The following is a 19,349-nucleotide window of genomic DNA, read 5'->3' as shown; positions in this document are numbered from 1 at the left end:
GAGAAGGAGAAAAAGGAGGAGGAGAAGGAGAAGGAGAGGGAGAAGGAGCCGCGCCCCCCTCGCCCTCCCGCCGCTCCCGCCCGGCCCGGCCCTCCCGGTGACTCCGATTCAGGCTGCGGCGGGCCGGAAGGCGGGGCGCGGCGGGCCGGGCGGGGCACCTCCAGCCGCCGGGGCCGCCTCCTTTTCCTCCTGCTCCGCTGCTGCTGCTGTGGTTGCTGCGGCTGCTGCTGCTGAGCGGAGCGCGGGGGTTTTGCGGGGGTCGCCTCTCCAGGTGGGCGCCGCGGATTTGGGGGCTCGGTTGCCACGGAGCCCCCATGTACGCCTTTTACTCGCTGCTGGTCTACATCTTCTACACCCTCTTCAAGAAGGATGGCGGCGAGGAGGAGGAGGAGGAGGAGGAAGGGGGGGCAAAGGGGCAGCAGCAGCAGCCCCCCGACGGGCAGGACGGCGCTCCCCAGGTAAGGCGACAAGGCACCGGTCCTGTGGCTGGGCGTTCCGCGGGGCAAAGGAGGAAAGGGGGCGCGGGTGGCAGCCTGGCATCGCGGGTGGCGCTGTGGATGTCGCGGGCGTCCTTTGGGGGTGCCTGCTGTGGGGGGCTGGTTCCAGATGGGGATGTCGTCGCCCTCCGTGTTGCACCCCACTCCTAGCTATGGGGCATAGGAGCCAAGGTCCCTTGCCGCCCTCCAATAAAATATTTGAGTGCCGCCCCCCAAATTGCGTGCGTGTTTAAATGGCGTGCGTGTGGATTAGGTTTAAATGGCGTGCGTGTGGATTAGGTGGGGCGGGGCTTGTCTGCCTCCCCCCCATATTTTATTTCAGTTGGCACCCCTACTATGGGGCCAGTACGTGCCAGCGGTGTGGGGCGCAACGTCAGGACGGTGCCTCTCTTCATCGGGTTGTGCCCAGACCAGCCTGGAGGACGGGGGTGGAAGAGTGAATTCAGGGCTTTCAGACAGGCGTCTCCCGTCTCCCCCCTCTGTCTTTGGAGGTGCCCGCGGGACTTGAACCCGGGACCTTCCCCTTGCAAGGCAGACGCCCTGCCGGGGAGCTCTGGCCCCCTGCCCATTTCTGCCTCCGATTTTTGCTGCATTGCTGAATGGGCTGCGATGCTTCCCTGAAGGGCTGCCCTCATTCAGACCGGAGGTCTGGAGGTGCTGAGGACCCTGGCATTTTCTCCCTTGGCCTCAGATGTTTGTGCCCATTCCTAAGCAGCTGGCTGGAGTCAGGCTGCAGAAGGCAGGACCAGGAGTGGGGTGGGGTGAGCTCCCTCCAACCTGCCTTAGTCTATGGTTACCAGATTTTTTTCCAATGAATCCCGGGACACTTTCCCCCCTTTTTATCCCGAAGCAGAGTAGCAACAGGGAGTTGCCTGGGATGCGGGTGGTGCTGTGGGTTAAACCACAGAGCCTAGGGCTTGCCGATCAGAAGGTTGGCGGTTTGAATCCCCGTGACAGGGTGAGCTCCCGTTGCTCGGTCCCAGCTCGTGCCAACCTAGCAGTTCGAAAGCATGAAGTGCAAGTAGATAAATAGGTACCACTCCAGTGGGAAGGTAAACGGCATTTCTGTGCACTGCTCTGGTTCGCCAGAAGCGGCTTAGTCCTGCTGGCCACATGACCTGGAAGCTGTACGCCGGCTCCCTCGGCCAATAAAGCGAGATGAGCGCCACAACCCCAGAGTCGGTCACGACTGGACCTAATGGTCAGGGGTCCCTTTAGCAACAGGGAGTCAGTAGTGGGGATGGTGAGGCAAAAGACCCTGGGCCCAAGCACACATGCATATTGTTGTTGTTGTTGTTGTTGTTGAGTCATCTAGCCGTGTCCGCCTCTTCGTGACCCCCTGGACCAGAGCACACCAGGCACTTCTGTCTTCCACTGCCTCCCGCAGTTTGGTCAAACTCATGCTGGTAGCTTCAAGAACACTGTCCAGCCATCTTTGTCCTCTGTCGTCCCCTTCTCCCTGTGCCCTCCATCTTTCCCAACATCAGATTTGAACCCAGCTCTCTCCCAGGTCTTATTCCAACACTTTAACCACTACACCACACTGCCTCTGAAGAGTAAATGTAGGAGGCATGGAACAGAGAGCTGATCCCTAGATACAGGAGACCTGCAGCTAGACTCAATAATCAGACAAAGCTAATATTATTTACTTTGATATTTTAACTCATGTACAATGGGACTCATTCTTATTTTATTTTACGGTTTCAGTATTCATCTTTTAATTTTTGTCTGTTAGAAGAGTTTCTTTTTGGCTTCTTTTTTCTTTTTATAAAATGAAAATCTCCACAAAACTAACTAAATTACTAGATGCCAGAAATTCACCTGTGTGGAGTGGAACCAAAGAGTTGAGTCGCTGCGGACATGATCTGGGTGAACATGCAAATAACCCACCCAAGCTGAGCCCGATTTTCAGTGTCATGGGACACATGGAGGGGTGTCTTGTGTGTGCACAGGGTGTGTGTGTGTATTTGTGTAATCGGTGCCCCCTCGTACCTTACTGGCTGCCCACCCACCCAAATCCTCAGTCTCCCATCCCTGCCTTTTCTGCCTCTTGGGTTGGGAATGTCGTTTTCTCCCTGGGAACCAGATTTCCCCAACTCCTTCCACGCATGCGTGAGTTCATCCAAAGGTCTGCACATTTTTCATGGTCCATTGTCTGTCGGTTGCGGAGGCTGAGGGATGGAAATTGGGTCCCCTTCGAGGCTTCTGCAAGGAGTCGTGCCAAAGACCAGTGGGTGAGCAGCGTCTGGGAAGAGCTGCAGAGGACATAAAAGTTCTGTAGGATGTGACATGCTGCAAGCTGTCTCTTTTCCACCCTGAAGTCCTGTCACTCTGGGGAGGAGAACAGAAAGGGCTGGGATTCTTCAGAGGGAAAGAATTTCGGTCGGCTTGACAGGCCAGAGAATGTGATGCTTGTGGCTTATTTATGTCTCTTGAAGGGGAATAGCTAATGGCTGTTTTGGAGAGAGGCGGAGGAGCAGGGACAGGAAGAAATGACGGCATGCAGAGTATAGCTCAGTCGGTAGAGAACGAGGCTCTCAGGGTCAGGGTTCGAGTCCTTGTTGTTGTTTAGTCGTGTCCGCCTCTTCGTGACCCCCTGGACCAGAGCACGCCAGGCCCTCCTGTCTTCCACTGCCTCCCGCAGTTTGGTCAAACTCATGCTGGTAGCTTCAAGAACACTGTCCCACCATCTCATCCTCTGTCATCCCCTTCTCCTTGTGCCCTCCATCTTTCCCAACATCAGGGTCTTTTCCAGGGAGTCTTCTCTTCTCATGAGGTGGCCAAAGTATTGGAGCCTCAGCTTCAGGATCTGTCCTTCCAGTGAGCACTCAGGGCTGATTTCCTTCAGAATGGAGAGGTTGGATCTTCTCGCAGTCCATGGGACTCTCAAGAGTCTCCTCCAGCACCAGAATTCAAAAGCATCAATTCTTCGGCGATCAGCCTTCTTGATGGTCCAGCTCTCACTTCCATACATCACTACTGGGAAAACCATAGCTTGAACTGTATATGGACCTTTGTTGACAAGGTGATGTCTCTGCTTTTTAAGATGCTGTCTAGGTTTATCATTGCTTTTCTCCCAAGAAGCAGGCGTCTTTTAATTTCGTGGCTGCTGTCACCATCTGCAGTGATCATGGAGCCCAAGAAAGTAAAATCTCTCACTGCCTCCATTTCTTCCCCTTCTATTTGCCAGGAGGTGATGGGCCCAGTGGCCACGATCTTCAGTTTTTTGATGTTGAGCTTCATATTTTGCGCTCTCCTCTTTTACCCTCATTAAAAGGTTCTTTAATTCCTCCTCACTTTCTGCCATCAAGGTTGTGTCATCTGCATATCTGAGGTTGTTGATATTTCTTCCGGCAATCTTAATTCCAGCTAGGGATTCATCCAGCCCAGCCTTTCGCATGATGAATTCTGCATATAAGTTAAATAAGCAGGGTCTGGGCAAAAGATTCCTGCATTTCAGGGGGTTGGACTCTGCAGTTCTATGTTTCTATTATAGGGGATCTTCTCATCACACAACGGAAAAGGGGGTCCGTGGCAAAACTCTTTGACACCTGAGATCTCTGCTTCTTGTCCTGTGTCTGTAATACCTTTTAAACTGCTTTTAATACTGGGTTTTAATCTGTTGCAACCTGCCCAGGGTCCTTAGGGCAAAGGGAGGGTAAGAAACTAAGAAGAGCCTTGCTGGATCGAGTCCAGAATCCTGTTCTCCCAAAGGCCAGCCAAATAACTCTCTCCTCCATGAATTTGCCAAAGAAATAAAATACAGTGGTACCTCGGTTTACGAACTTTATTCGTTCCAGAAGTCTGTTCTTAAACTGAAGCCGTTCTTAAATCTAAGCGCGCTTTCCCTAATGAGGCCTCCCACCGCCGGTGCCCTTTCACCATTTGGATTCCGTTCTTACACCAAAGTAAAGTTCTCAAACCAGGACACTATTTCCAGTTTTGCTGTGTTTGTAAACCAAATCGTTCTTAAACCGGGCTGTTCTTAAACCGAGGTACCACTGTAAATAAATCATATAAATGATCATTGCCTGGAAGGCCACATTCAGGGACCTTCTGAGGTGACTGTTGTTGATCTGCCTCAACAAATCCTTTGGGTGTCATCTATGCAGCCTGCAAGTCGAGCAGTCAATAAATGCCTTGTTTCTGTGACCCGAATGCTTGACCTACTCAGGCATGCTCTGCTCGCACTATGGATTTATCACACACAACTGCTGCAGAGTAGAAAGTTTGCCCATGTAAACAGACACATGTAACCCTTATCACATGTATTTTAAAAAAGACCATGCATGTATATTTCATACTATTCTTTCTTGCATTCGAAGTCCAGGAAGTCCAATAAAGTGTGAATGACTGTAGCATCTGATGATTGGGAGCTTGTTGCTGCTACTCAGTGTTGGGAGAAAGGTACTCTGTGCATGCTCAGAGGTACCATTTTTATTCATGCATCAGGTGTCTCAAGCCTTACTGCACAGGTGGGGAACTTCAGGTCCAGGTGCCCAAGCCTCCTTATCTGACCCTTTGACCAGTGTACTCACTGGCCCTGCCTGGCCCCACAAATATTTGTGTCTGTTTGGATAATGTGCTGATATTTCCCTGTGTTTGCCTGTAAGGAGAATATAGAGGTGCGAGAGGTGTGTGTAGAAACTAGCCCACTGTACAAAGCTAACATTCCTTCCCTTGCCCATTTTCCCTCGAAAGGTATCCCAGAAAGGAATGCAACCTTCAGACAGAAAAAGATCTCCTACTGGCATAAAAAAAAAGATTTCAGAGCTAAGTGCTGCTAAGCCAGGCTCAAATCAGTCCCGCTCGACAGCCGCTGTTCCTGCAAGACCTCTTTATTTCCCTGCCCTTCAAAGTATTTATTCCCACATTGCTCCTTCACCCCAGAGGGCAGATGCCCGTCAGTTGCTTGCCATGTGTGGAGAGATGCTATAAATCTGGATCTGCTCATCCACAGGCAGAGGCCTCTGACAAACAGGCCCATCGCTCAGTGATGCGGTTTCCATGGCGCCTGTTGCCGTGGAAACGGAGCTGCTTCCCGACTAGGGTGGCCAGGCAGCTACAGCTGACGGGAAGGGGGGCATTTGAGGCCTGTCGGCTAGAGAGACTGTGTGTGTGTGTGTGTGTGTGTGTGTGTGAATAAATGAACTCTGGGCCATTCCTCACTTACACGCACCCTGTCATGCAAATTCACAACTGCCTCTGCTTTGACTTTAAATACAAGGGAACACTCCCACAATCTCTGTCACTGACAGAGCAATTGACTCTGTCAAGGAAAGTGGAGAGATGTTTGTGTTTGTGACAGCTTCCATTTCTAATGCTCCTTTCGCTGCCTGGAGTGACGGTTGGTTTGGCAGAAGCCCATCAGAGCATCACTGCCAGGGAAGGGCCCCTAATTGTGGGGGAAATGAAGCGTCGGAGCCAGGAGTGGGGGGGAATTGTTTGAGAATGGGCACAAATCCTAGAGAAGCTGACGTTCAGGGTGGAGGCAGGGTGAGGCCAGGCGTCGCCGGTTATTTTCCAACGCCATGATTTCCTCACGTACACACCTCACGGACAACTCTAAGGCCCTGTGGCCCCTGCTAAGAACATAAGGAGAACCTTTTGGATCATGCCAGGGGACCCATCTAGTCCATCGTCCTGTTCTCACCGGGGGGGGGGGGGGCAACCAAAGGGGAACCTGCAAGCAGGATTCGAACACAAGAGCGACTCTGCCTTCCTGGGGTTCTCAGCAATTCTCAGCAATTGGCCTTCAGAAGTATTGCTGTATTACTATATTATTATTATTATTATTATTATTATTATTATAGTAGCCATTGATAGGGACGCGGGTGGTGCTGTGGGTTAAACCACAGAGCCTAGGACTTGCTGATCAGAAGGTCGGCGGTTCAAATCCCTGCCACGGGGTGAGCTCCCGTTGCTCAGTCCCAGCTCCTGCCAACCTAGCAGTTCGAAAGCACCTCAAAGTGCAAGTAGATCAATAGGTACCGCTCTGGTGGGAAGGTATATAGTGTTTCCGTGTGCTGCTCTGGTTCGCCAGAAGCGGCTTAGTCCTGCTGGCCACATGACCCGGAAGCTGTACGCCGGCTCCCTCGGCCAATAAAGCGAGATGAGCGCCGCAACCCCAGAGTCGGCCACCACAGGACCTAATGGTCAGGGGTCCCTTTACCTTTACCTTTACCTTAGGTCATACAGTAAGATAAAATAGAATAGAATACTGAGAGAAAGATAAGAGTAATAACAACGTAGAAAGATGTCGGATGTGGTCCACAGGTAGCAGTCAAGTACTACATTCCTTGTTTTGCTAGAGTGGACATGCAAGGGGATGTTTGGTCCAGCTAGTCGAAACTTCCTGTTACCCTGGCCTGGAGCATCCTTCCTCTTGCAGGTGACCAGAGGTGGGCGTGGCCTTACCTGTCCAGGTAACAAAAGGACAAGTCACACTGCACTCCCTCCCTTTTTCCTCTTTCTCCTTTTGTCTGCTTCCAGCTAGGACTGCTCTGTTGGCTTTCAGGCAACAGCAGAACAGGTATTGTCCCCCATATGGGGTAAATCCACATGTTGCTATTTGTAACTTTAAATCTTTAAGCCTGCCTTCAGGATTGACACTGTGTACAGTCATACTTCATGTTACATTTGCTTCATGTTAAGTTCTTTCAGGGCACGGGTGGCGCTGTGGGTTAAACCACAGAGCCTAGGACTTGCTGATCAGAAGGTTGGCGGTTCGAATCCCCGCGACGGGGTGAGCTCCCGTTGCTCGGTCCCTGCTCCTGCCCACCTAGCAGTTCGAAAGCACCTCAAAGTGCAAGTAGATAAATAGGTACTGCTCTTGCGGGAAGGTGAACGGCATTTCCGTGCGCTGCTCTGGTTCACCAGAAGCGGCTTAGTCATGCTGGCCACATGACCCGGAAGCGGTACGCCGGCTCCCTCGGCCAATAAAGTGAAATGAGCACTGCAACCCCAGAGTCGGTCATGACTGGACCTAATAGGAGCGGAACGGTACCTATTTATCTACTTGCACTTTGACGTGCACTTTTCGAACTGCTAGGTTGGCAGGAGCAGGGACCGAGCAACAGGAGCCCACCCCGTCACGGGGATTTGAACCGCTGACCTTTTGATTGGCAAGTCCTAGGCTCTGTGGTTTAACCCACAGCGCCACCCGCATCCCTAGTACAAGTTAGGAAGGATATAATAATAATAATAATAATAATAATAATAATAATAATAATAATCATAATAATCATAATAATTTATTATTTATACCCTGCCCATCTGGCTGGGCTTCCCCAGCCACTCTGGGAAAAATATTAAAAAAATATTAAAATAGTATAATACATCAAACATTAAAAGCTTCCCTAAACAGGGCTGCCTTCAGATGTCTTCTAAAAGTCTGGTAGTTGTTGTTCTCTTTGACATCTGGTGGGAGGGCGTTCCACAGGGAGGGAGCCACTACCGAGAAGGCCCTCTGCCTGGTTCCCCGTAACTTGGCTTCTCACAGTGAGGGAACCGCCAGAAGGCCCTCGGTGCTGGACCTCAGATGGAGGTGGAGACACTCCTTATATTAATAAACACTATATCCTCTCCTGCTACCCTGAACATTCCCACAAAAGAAGGATAAGTAAAAGTGACTTCTAACTATCTATCCATTAGGTGTGCCAACAAGACTTCTTCATAATATCAATCTAGAGAGATATCCATTTATTCCTCCCTCTGCTGATGTTTCCCAGTGTTCAGTCCAGGCATGACAGATTCCTTGCTCTTCCTTTCCATCTAAGACTGTGGTTCCCAGTGTGAGGCACACGCCCCACAGCGGGGCAATTCGAGTATGAGTTAACAGTGAATGGCCTTTTAGGTTTCCTCCATGTGAATAGGAGCTCACTTTTTGAAGTACTGATATGTAGTTGAAAATAGAATTAAAAGGACCCATGGAAGGGATAGGGGATGTCAGGAAGATTCAGCGTAATCTCGATATTTGGACTTTGTACTGTTTTAAGATGTATATTACCGTATATTTTGAAAATCAATTAAAGACATCATAAAAAAGGAGTTCACTTTTTGAATAATACAAATTATATGTCACGGGGGGGGGGGTCAGGATTTTACAGATGCTTAGCTAGGGCATGGGCAAAAAAAGGTTGGGAATAATAATAATAATAATAATAATAATAATAATAATAATAATAATTTATTTATGTCCCGCCCATCTGGCTGGGCTTCCCCAGCCACTCTGGGCTGCTTCCAAAAAAAATATTAAAATACTGTAATACATCAAACATTAAAAGCTTCCCTAAGCATTCTCCATTTCCTGTTGCTATATATTTTTAAAGATGTTCTTACATTTTGTCTCCTGTTGCTTCCACCCCATGAAGGACTGCAAAGCTTTTTCCCTGGAGCAATCAAGGAGGACGAAGAAAGCCCTGAGCAAAGACCCCTGGAAGGAGCTGAGCGAACTGGACAGTAAGTCACCCGGACCCCTCCCTGTCCGCCCCCCCCCACTCCAGCAGCAGAAGTTAGGGTAGCCCAGAATGGTTGGCTAGTCCCAAAGTCTTCCTGTCCTCCCTAATGGGGCCTTGTATATGTGGGAACATTCAGGGTGGAAGGAGAGGATATACTGTTTATTAATATCCTTCCAAACTTGCGCTAGCAAGTTCCTTTATGTAGCAAAGTTACATCCCCCTTTTTACATACACAGCAGATAGCTGGTTGCAGGCTCGTGTCAGCCTCTCGCTATTACAGTGGACGCTCGGGTTGCGAGCGTGATCCGTGCGGGATGCACATTCGCAACCCGCAGCGTTCGCAACCTGCGTCTGTGCATGCGCAGGTTGCGATTCAGCATTTCTGCGCATGCGCAAAGCGCGATTTAGCGCTTCTGCGCGTGCATGACCGCAGAAACCTGGAAGTAACCCGTTCTGGTACTTCTGGGTTTCGGCGGTCCGCAACCCGAAAAAAACGCAACTTGAAGCGGCTGTAACCCGAGGTAAAACTTTATACAATTCCCTTTGAATCCCTCTTAAAAGAATAAAGATGCCACAATCTTATTAAAAGTAAATAAAAGAAGTTTACTTACATCAGTTCACAGTTGGATCCCTGAAGGCAGACTTAGTTACAAATATGTACATGTGCATCTACCCCATATGGGGGAATAATCTCAGTGCTTCTGCTAGCTGAGAGCTAGCAGAGCAGTCCTAGCTGGTCAAACGAAGAAGGAAGTGAAAAAGAGAGAGGTGTGCTGTGTGACTCGCCCTTTTGTTACCTGGACAGGTAAGGCCACGCCCACCTCTAGTCACATGCAAAAGGAAGGATGCTCCAGCCAGGAGGAACAGGAACTTTCGACTGGCTGGACCAAACATTCCCTTGCATGTCCTCTCTAGCATTTCAAGTAATGTTGTACTTGACTGCCTCTCATGGATCACACCCCACAGTTTAAGGATGGAGTCATCCTCATCATAAATAGGGCAATTGCCCTGTCCAGTGTGCAGCGATTCTGGAATCAGCTCAGATGTTTGGCTGTCCAAACATCTTGGGAGAGACTCTGTGCTGCTGGGCTCAGTTCCCAGGTCTTGGGTTGGGACACAGCCACTCCCCACAGTCTCTCCCCACCCAGGAACAAAACAGGCTTTCTGATGGGGAGGGTCAACCCGCGAGAGAGGATGCTGCCGGTTGGTGCTTTTTCTCCCTGGCCAGGGGTCTCTTCTCTTGACAGGCAGCTCGGAGAGCGACAGAAGCAACAATACAGAGGAAGAGGAGGAAGAGGAGGAAGGCCTTGGGTTGGGGGACGCCCCGACTCCGCTCACTGAGTTCCGGTCCCTCAAGGCGGAGGCTGCCGTGAAGACCATCCTTGGGGAAAAAGACCCAGCCAGTGGAAAGGTGAGTGCCCCCACGCCAAATCCATTTCACATTTGTTCTGCGGTGTTGGAAGGGGGGGAAGTGGCCTTGTGGAAAACATTAAATTAAATGTGGAGTTAAAATGAATGATTGGATGGATAAATATAAGATGGGGAACACCTGGTTTGCCAACAGGACATGTGGAAAGGATCTAGGACAGGGATCAGTAAACTTCTTCAGCAGGGGGCCGGTCCACTATCCCTCAGACCTTGTAGGGGGCCGGATTATATTTTTTGGGGGAAATGAACTGATTCGTCCTCTGTCGTCCCCTTCTCCTTGTGCCCTCCATCTTTCCCAGCATCAGGGTCTTTTCCAGGGAGTCTTCTCTTCTCATGAAGTGGCCAAAGTATTGGAGTCTCAGCTGCAGGATCTGTCCTTCCAGTGGGCACTCAGGGCTGATTTCCTTCAGAATGGATCGTTGGATCTTCTTGCAGTCCATGGGACTCTCAAGAGTCTCCTCCAGCACCATAACTCAATAGCATCCATTCTTCGGCAATCAGCCTTCTTGATGGTCCAGCTCTCACTTCCATACATCACGACTGGGAAAACCATGGCTTTAACCAGGGGTCAGCAAACTTTTTCAGCAGGAGGCCAGTCCACTGTCCCTGAGACCTTGTGAGGGGCTGGACTATATATTATTTTTTTTGGGGGGGGGAAAATATGAACAAATTCCTATGCCCCACAAATAACCCAGAGATGCTTTTAAATAAAAGGAGACATTCCACACATGAAAAACCCCCTGATTCCCGCACCGTCCGTGGGCCGGACTTATAGGTGATTGGGCTGGATCCGGCCCCCGGGCCTTAGTTTGCCTACCCATGAGTTGGGGTGTAGGAAAAGAGGAGACTAGGAGGGGATAGGATAGCCATCTTCAAATATCTGAAGGGCTGTCCCATGGAAGATGGAGCAAGCTTGTTTGCTTTTGCTCTGGAGGGTAGGACTCGAACCCATGGCTTCAAGTCAGAAGAAAGGAGATTCCGACTAAACATCAGGAAGAACTTTCTGGTGGTAAGAGCTCTTTGTCAGTAGGACAGATTCCCTCCGAAGGTGGTGTGCTCTCCTTCGCTGGAATTTTTTAGCTGGGGTTGGCTGGCCACGTGTTGAAGGTTCTTTAGCTGTGATTCTTGCATTGCATTCTGGCGGTTCCCTCCCTGCGAGAAGCCAAGTTACAGGGAGCCAGGCAGAGGGCCTTCTCGGTGGTGGCACCCGCCCTGTGGAACACCCTCCCACCAGATGTCAAGGAGAAAAACAACTACCAGACTTTTAGAAGACATCTGAAGGCAGCCTTCTTTAGGGAAGCTTTTAATGTTCGATGCCTTACTGTATTTTAATATTTTGTTGGAAGCCGCCCAGAGTGGTTGGGGAAGCCCAGGCAGATGGGTGGGGTAGAAATAATAAATTATTAAATAATAATAATAATAATAATAATAATAATAATAAGAAGAAGAAGAAGAAGAAGAAGAAGAAGAAGAAGAAGAAGAAGAAGAAGAAGAAGCCAGGATGGCTCTGCTCTGCCTCCACAGCTGGAGTCAGGGATGCTTCTGAATCCCAGTTGGAACCCCAGGAGATTGTTGTTGTTGTGTTGTTGTTGTTGTTGTTGTTGTTGTTGTTGTTATTGCAGCGGGTTGAGCTAGATGACTCTTGGGTTCCTCTCCAACTCCAGAGTTACATGATTCTCTACAATATGTTGCTGTTTTTCTGACCTTTCTCTTGTCTCCCGCCCTGCTCTCCTCCTGGGGTCCTGCTCCGTCTGCCACCAGCCTCCTGAGTCGCCTCTCCTCTCAGTGATCTCCCACCTCCTCTCCTTCCTGGAGCATTATGCGCAGATGCAGCAGCTGCAAGAGCAGGCCGGGGAGTACCGCTCCCGCCTGCGCAAGGAGGAGAGTCGGCGCCGCAAGCAGCTGAGGGGTCTGAAGAGGGCCTATCGCCAGCGGGTGAAGGACAAGCTGAGCCTCATCGAGAGCCTGGAAGGCGTCATCTCTGAGCAGCAAGGCTTGCTGGAGAAGATGCACGAAGGTGAGCGATGTCAGTATGGCTTTCAACCGATGTGCAGCGACTGGGCTCAGTAACTGGTTCTGCCCTGACCGGGCTAGGCGACTGGAGCACTTTTTCCTTTTTAAAATTTTTATTAAATAAATTTTATTAGAACCGTATTTTTTGCTCTATAAGACACACCAGACCATAAGACGCACCTAGTTTTTGGAGGAGGAAAACAAGAAAAAAAATATTCTGAATCTCAGAAGCCAGAACAGCAAGAGGGATCGCTGCGCAGTGAAAGCAGCGATCCCTCTTGCTGTTCTGGCTTCTGGGATAGCTGTGCAGCCTGCATTCGCTCCATAAGACGCACACACATTTCCCCTTACTTTTTAGGAGGGAAAAAGTGAGTCTCATAGAGCAAAAAATATGGTATTTTCCACACATAACAATAACAATGCACAACACACAAAAACCAACATTCGAAAAACTAAAATAGCAACAACTAAAATAAAAAAATACATATCTTACAAGTTAATAATATAAACACTAAAACAACAACAACAACAAAACCTTGACTTCCACCAATCCCACAGCACCTCCTTTATCTCTCATTCTGTCTTCCTGTTTTCCTGATCATCTCTATCCTAACATCCAGATATAAATCCTTCTTTCATATCCTTTCACTTCACAAGGTTCTTCCAGACTCATCCAGATTTCTGCCCTCGAACCTTGGCTTTTGAGGTATTCATTTAGGCACTCCCATTCTTTTTTTACTTCACTTTTTGGTTTTTGTCTTATTATGTCTGTCAATTTGGCTAATTCTAAGTATTCTGAGAGCTTACATAGCCACTCTCCCCTAGTGGGAAACTGATTCCCATTCCAGTACTTAGCCACCAGGATTCTTGCTGCAGACGTCGCGTATAAGAAAAATTTAGTTTTGTCTTTTGGAATATCATCATTTAAAATTCCTAAAAGGAATGCCTCTGGCCTTTTACTATATGATATTCTTAATATTTCCTTTATTTCTTCGTGGATCATGGAGCACTTTCAGAGACCTTCCAATCCTGGAAAACAGGTCCCAGTGCACTGGAGCCACAACTGTGCACTGTGAGCACCAGACTCATGCACAGTATAAATTACGCGAAAGCTCGCTGTGAAGCATAACTCCTTTTAGTTCTAATAGCTACTGCAAACTAAAGAACTACTGGCTTGCATGAGTGTTGCATCTCTCACTCAGCCATCTAGTCACCATCAGATCAGGAGATTCTCGCAATGGGAGGGGGTGAAAATATCAAGCCCAGGTGCCCTCCCCAAGCACAGTAGGGACTCAGCCACATTAGCCGAAAAAGCAGCGTTTTAAATGCATTATAAGCATGCAACACCAGATGGCGCTGTAGAGCAAAAAACTTCTCTATGTGATTTTGCATAGAGATTTTTTATTTTGTTATAACAATTTAATTTATGACTTATTTATAGCGGGGGTTTTCCTGCGTGAAGATCCACCCTAGGTTCCTCACTGGGGTGACAAACACCCTCCCCACCAAGTGCCCCTATTTTCCAGGGACAATCCCAGATTTACAGAAGCCATCTCGGTTTCTGATTTTTCCCATCTTCATCAGAGAAATATTGGTGGGGATGGGGTAGGCCACTGATCTGCCTCTCTGTCCCCTGTATATTTTGCAATATTCTGCTAGTTTTTATCTAAGGTGCTTCTGTATTTCGTGTGTGTGTGTGTGTGTGTGTAAGCAACATGATTGACAGGAAACTAAATAACATAATTGACAGGTTGCGTGGCCACCTGTCAGGGCTGCTTTAGGTCTCCCCTGCCAATTTGTATCGATTTATAGGAAAAGCAACAAACGAGGAAGTAAAGATTGATATAATTTCAACAATCCAATTTTTAGGACCCAGCGTGTGTTGTTAATTAGCAAATGCTAATTATCGGGAGAATAATCTCTGAGGCTGGCTTCCTTCAGAATGGAGAGGTTTAATCTTCTTGCAGTCCATGGGACTCCTCCAGCACCAGAATTCAAAAGCATCAATTCTTCTGCTTTGGCGCTTGTCCCTCAAGCTGGTGGCCTTGAGCTGGGAATGGTCCAGCTCTCGCTTCCATACATCACTACTGGGAAAACCATAGCTTGAACTATAAATTTGTTGGCAAGATGATGTCTCTGCTTTTTAAGATGCTGTCTAGGCCTGTCATTGCCCTTCTCCCAAGGAGCAGGCGTCTTTTAATTTTGTGACTGCTGTCACCATCTGCAGTGATCATGGAGCCCAAGAAAGTAAAATCTCTCACTGCCTCCATTTCTTCCCCTTCTATTTGCCAGGAGGTCATGGGACCAGTGGCCATGATCTTCGTTTTTTTGATGTTGAGCTTCAGACCATATTTTGCGCTCTCCTCTTTCACCCTCATTAAAAGGTTCTTTAATTCCTCCTCACTTTCTGCCATCAAGGTGGTGTCATCTGCATATCTGAGGTTGTTGATATTTCTTCCAGCAATCTTAATTCCGGCTTGGGATTCATCCAGCCCAGCCTTTCGCATGATGTATTCTGCATATAAATTAAATAAGCAGGGAGACAAAATACAGCCTTGTCGTACTCCTTTCCCAATTTTGAACCAATCAGCTGTTCCATATCCAGTTCTAACTGTAGCTTCTTGTCCCACAGAGAGATTTCTCAGGAGACAGATGAGGTGATCAGGCACTCCCATTTCTTTAAGAACTTGCCATAGTTTGCTGTGGTCGACACAGTCAAAGGCTTTTGCATAGTCAATGAAGCTGAAGAAGATGTATAAGCCTGGACGAAATTAGCTTCCATCCGAGGGGGAAGGGATTCTTCCGTTGAGATTCCTGCGTTGCTGCGGGTTGGGCTGGATGACCTTTGGGGGTCCTAAGATTCATTGCGGAGGCATCTCCAGGGGCTCCATCCCTTCTCCTCCTCTGTCTCAGGGGTGAAGCTGCCTTCAGCCTGCCTGCTCTACCCGGTGTCCTCGGCTGGGGTGCACCAGCTGGTGGAGTCCATCAACACCCTCCAGGGCGAGCGGAGCCGGCTCTCAGAAGAGGTGACAGGCCTCCGTCAGCAGGCGGAAGTGCGGGAGAGAGAGAAGCAGCGGCTGGCTGGGAATTTCCACCATCAGGTGAGGCGGAGGGCCGGGGGGGGGGCGTTGGGGGTAGTTGCCAGGGGCCGGGTCTCGCTGCCTCCCCTTTGCCGTTGTGCCCAGCGGTTCCCATCGTCCCTGAACGCTGGCCAAGCTAGCTGCCGAGGCCACTGTGAAATAGGGCCCATCCTCTTCTTTGCTCAGTACGTAGTTAAACGGCGGAACTCCCTGCCACTGGAGTCAGTGGTGGCCAGCAACCGAAGTGGCTTTAAAAGAGGATTGGAGGAGGAGAGGGCTATTGGAGTGGCTGGGGAAACCCAGCCAGATGGGCACGGTATAAATAATAAAAGTATTATTACTACTACTACTACTTAGGGCCCTCGTATTTACGGGACCACCTCTCCTGGTCTGCCCCGTGGAGGACCTTAAGGTCCATGAATAACCATAGTTTAGAGGTCCCGGGCCCTAAGGAAGTCAGACTATCCTCCACCAGGGCCAGGGCCTTCTCAGTGGTGGCTCCGACCTGGTGGAATGCTCTGTCCCATGAGACCAGGGCCCTTCAGGATTTAACCTCCTTCCGTCAGGCCTGTAAGACAGAGCTATTCCGCCTGCCTTTCAACTTGAACTTAGCTGGATCTTTTATTCCCCTTCCTTCCCGCCCCCTCCCCTTTTTATGAAGATTACCCGCTCTGGGATCCCACAGCTAATTCTCCCCTGGTCTCCTCGCTGGCCCAAATAGGACCAATTCAGCCAGCTAGCCCTGGGGATCATCTAATGTTTATTGCATGAATTTCCCCCCAAATTGATTTTTTATTTTATTTTTATTCACATTTTATACCGTATTTTATGCTGTTTTTTGTAGCATCAATTAAGTGTTTTAAATTTGTTGTTAGCTGCCCTGAGCCCGGTTTTCTGAACTGGGAAGGGCGGGGTATAAATAAAAAATTATTATTATTTATTATGATCATTACTACTACTACTACTACTATTGGCGGCTACTAGCCACAAGGGCTGCACTCTAGCTTATTTTTGCTCAGCTGCCCAATCTGGTTGCACCCCAGAGAGGCAGGGATACTTGAACTGCAGTTCCTGCCTTGCAAGGGGGGTTGGTCTAGAGGACCTTTAGGGATCCCTTACCACCCTGAGATTATCTGATATAACAACAACAACAACAACAACAACAATAATAATAAATAATATTTTTTATTTTTTTAAATAATTTTTATTGAGTATTCCACTTAAATCATATTCACATTTTGTTACATAATTCTATGACTTAATATATTACTCTGTAAGAGCATCAACCTCCTTCCCTCCCTATTTTCAGACTTCCACATAACTTTCCATATTCTTCGCATTTCTGTAAGCACTTACCGGTATTTACCCGTTGTCAAATTATAATATTTCACCTTATTATCGGTAAATCAGCTACTTATATTTACATTACAAAACATTTCAATTCAAGCCTACAAACGTTTTCAAATGTTTACAATTTTCTTAATAATAAATTTTATTTATACCCCGCCCTCCCCGGCCAGAGCCGGGCTCAGGGCGGCTAACACCAATAAAATCACAGTAAAAACATAATGCCCCCCCCAAAAAACCCCAATTTAAAATACAGGTTAAAATGCAATTTAAAATGCAGCCTCATTTTAAAGTAGCCTATAAATCATAAGGGGAGGGAAACATAAGGGTCAGACCGAGTCCAAACCAAAGGCCAGGCGGAACAGCTCTGTCTGCGGAAAGATGTCAAGTCTATGATCCTGTGCGAAGGAGACCATGACGAGATGAGGCAGGTCTGTTTCCTGCCTTTACCCAAAGAGTGGGGTTCGAGGGAGTGTGGGGCAGAGGGAGGGTGACTTTCCTCTTGTTCCTTCCTCACCAGATCCAGGGGCTGAAGCAACAGATCCAGGAGCGCGAGGAGGAGCTGGAACGCCTTCGCATGGGCACGGTGAGGAGAGCTGGAGCCCCTTCCCCCTGTGGCCCTCGCACTCGGGACCAGGGAGAACTGAGCCTGTGTATTGGGGCAGCACCCATAGCAGGGGGTGGGGAACAGTGCAGGACTCTGGAGGTTTTGAAACAGAGGTGATATGGCCCTCTGCCAGGGATTCCGCTTTGTGGGAATGTTCAGGGATGCAGGAGAGGATATATTATCTGATAATAGCCTTTCCAACTTGTGTTAACAAGTTCACAATTTAGCAGAGTAACATTCCCCCTTTTTAAACTCACAGTGGTTACGTTTGCTCAGACTCGCTAAAGCCTCTATAATAACTGTTCTGGTAGGTAAAGGTAAAGGGACCCCTGACCATTAGGTCCGGTCGTGACTGACTCTGGGGTTGCAGCGCTCATCTCACTTTATTGGCTGAGGGAGCCGGCGTACAGCTTCCGGGTCATGTGGCCAGCATGACTAAGCCGCTTCTGGAGAACCAGAGCAGCGCACAGAAACGCCGTTTACCTTCCCGCCGGAGCGGTACCTATTTATCTACTTGCACTTTGACGTGCTTTCGAACTGCTAGGTTGGCAGGAGCAGGGACTGAGCAACGGGAGCTCACCCCGCTGCGGGGGGATTCGAACCTTCTGATCGGCGAGTCCTAGGCTCTGCGGTTTAACCCACAGCACTACCTGCATCCCGAACTGTTCTGGTATTTTCCCCTTATTCCCTCATAAAAGATAATACATGACTAGTCTTCTATAAAAGTATAAAAAGAGTTTACAGTGGTACCTCGGGTTACATACGCTTCAGGTTATATACACTTCAGGTTACAGACTCTGCTAACCCAGAAATAGTGCTTTAGGTTAAGAACTTTGCTTTAGGATGAGAACAAAAATTGTGCTCTGGAGCCGCCGCTGCGGCGGGAGGCCCCATTAGCTAAAGTGGTGCTTCAGGTTAAGAACAGTTTCAGGTTAAGTATGGACCTCCGGAACAAATTAAGTACTTAACCCGAGGTACCACTGTACTCACTCACATTCTGTTCACAATTGGATCCCAGCAGGCAGACTTAGCTTAGAAAAGTAACATACACCTGGAAACTATCTCATAAGAAGACAGTCCCTTTGTCCTCTCTTGGCTGGAGGCCAAGAGAGCATCTTTGGCTAAGCAGATGTTGCTTCTTCGATGCATGTGGTGAAAGAGAGAGAGAGGTGGCTGCCCTGCCCTGTGCTTTTGTCGTTACCTGTACAGGTGAGGCCACGCCCACCTCTAGTCACATGCAGAGGAAGTCTGTCCCAGCCCAGAAGGAAACAGGAAGTTGACCTGCTGGCTGGACAAACATTCCTCCCCATGTGTAAACATGTTCACTCTAGGAATGTTGTCCTTGACTGCTCTTGTGTTTCACATCCCACACCCTTGTTGTGATTCCGGCATAGCGGTCAACCTTTTTTTAAGGGAAATTCCCTTGTTCCGAATAGGACTCCTCACTAGAAAAGGGAAATGTTGACAGCTATGGATTGCGGCATTGCAGGGGGTTGGACTAAATGCCCTTGGAGATCCCTTCCAGTTCTATAATTCTGGAATTATAGAGGTGGTGCTGGTGGTGGTGGGGAGCCCTTTGTAAAGGAAACCCTCAATTTTTTTGGATCTCCCACCCCCCCAGGGAGTGACCGACTCGGAGAAGCGGATCCACAACCTGACGGTGGAGAACGAGGGGCTGAAGCAGAGCCTGAATATCACCCAGGGGCTCCTGCAGCAGCTGGCCACTGTCTCCGCGCAGCCCCCTGCACAGCTGGTGAAGGTGAGAGACCCCCTTTCCTCCCCACCTCCTCGTTTAATTCCCAAAATAACCCTGCGAGGGTCTTCCTAAAAAAAAGGGGGGGGGAAAAGCGCAACAATTTTCAGGGTGTCCTGGTTTTTACTTTTTGAAATAGGACAACCCTAGAGGCAGCGAATGCCA

At 48.9% G+C, this 19,349-nt stretch overlaps 1 protein-coding gene across 1 annotated transcript in view; it reads left to right on the top strand.

The window, feature by feature from the left end:
* The first annotated feature begins 204 nt into the window (after positions 1-204).
* Positions 205-19,349, top strand: part of KIFC2 (kinesin family member C2) — a 40,954-nt gene continuing 21,809 nt past the window's right edge. Inside the window, exons 1-7 of the mRNA XM_028735977.2 lie at positions 205-458; positions 8,870-8,957; positions 10,204-10,367; positions 12,146-12,401; positions 15,311-15,498; positions 17,345-17,410; positions 19,053-19,190. Coding sequence (XP_028591810.2) covers positions 315-458; positions 8,870-8,957; positions 10,204-10,367; positions 12,146-12,401; positions 15,311-15,498; positions 17,345-17,410; positions 19,053-19,190 — 1,044 coding nt within the window. The 5' untranslated portion in view covers positions 205-314. The remainder of the gene's footprint in view (positions 459-8,869; positions 8,958-10,203; positions 10,368-12,145; positions 12,402-15,310; positions 15,499-17,344; positions 17,411-19,052; positions 19,191-19,349) is intronic.

The sequence above is a fragment of the Podarcis muralis genome, chromosome 8, assembly GCF_964188315.1.
Source record: "Podarcis muralis chromosome 8, rPodMur119.hap1.1, whole genome shotgun sequence".
NCBI classification, from domain to species: Eukaryota; Metazoa; Chordata; class Lepidosauria; order Squamata; family Lacertidae; genus Podarcis; species Podarcis muralis.
The sequence above is the reverse complement of the archived record's forward strand: the minus strand, read 5'-3'. Positions and strand labels throughout refer to the sequence as shown.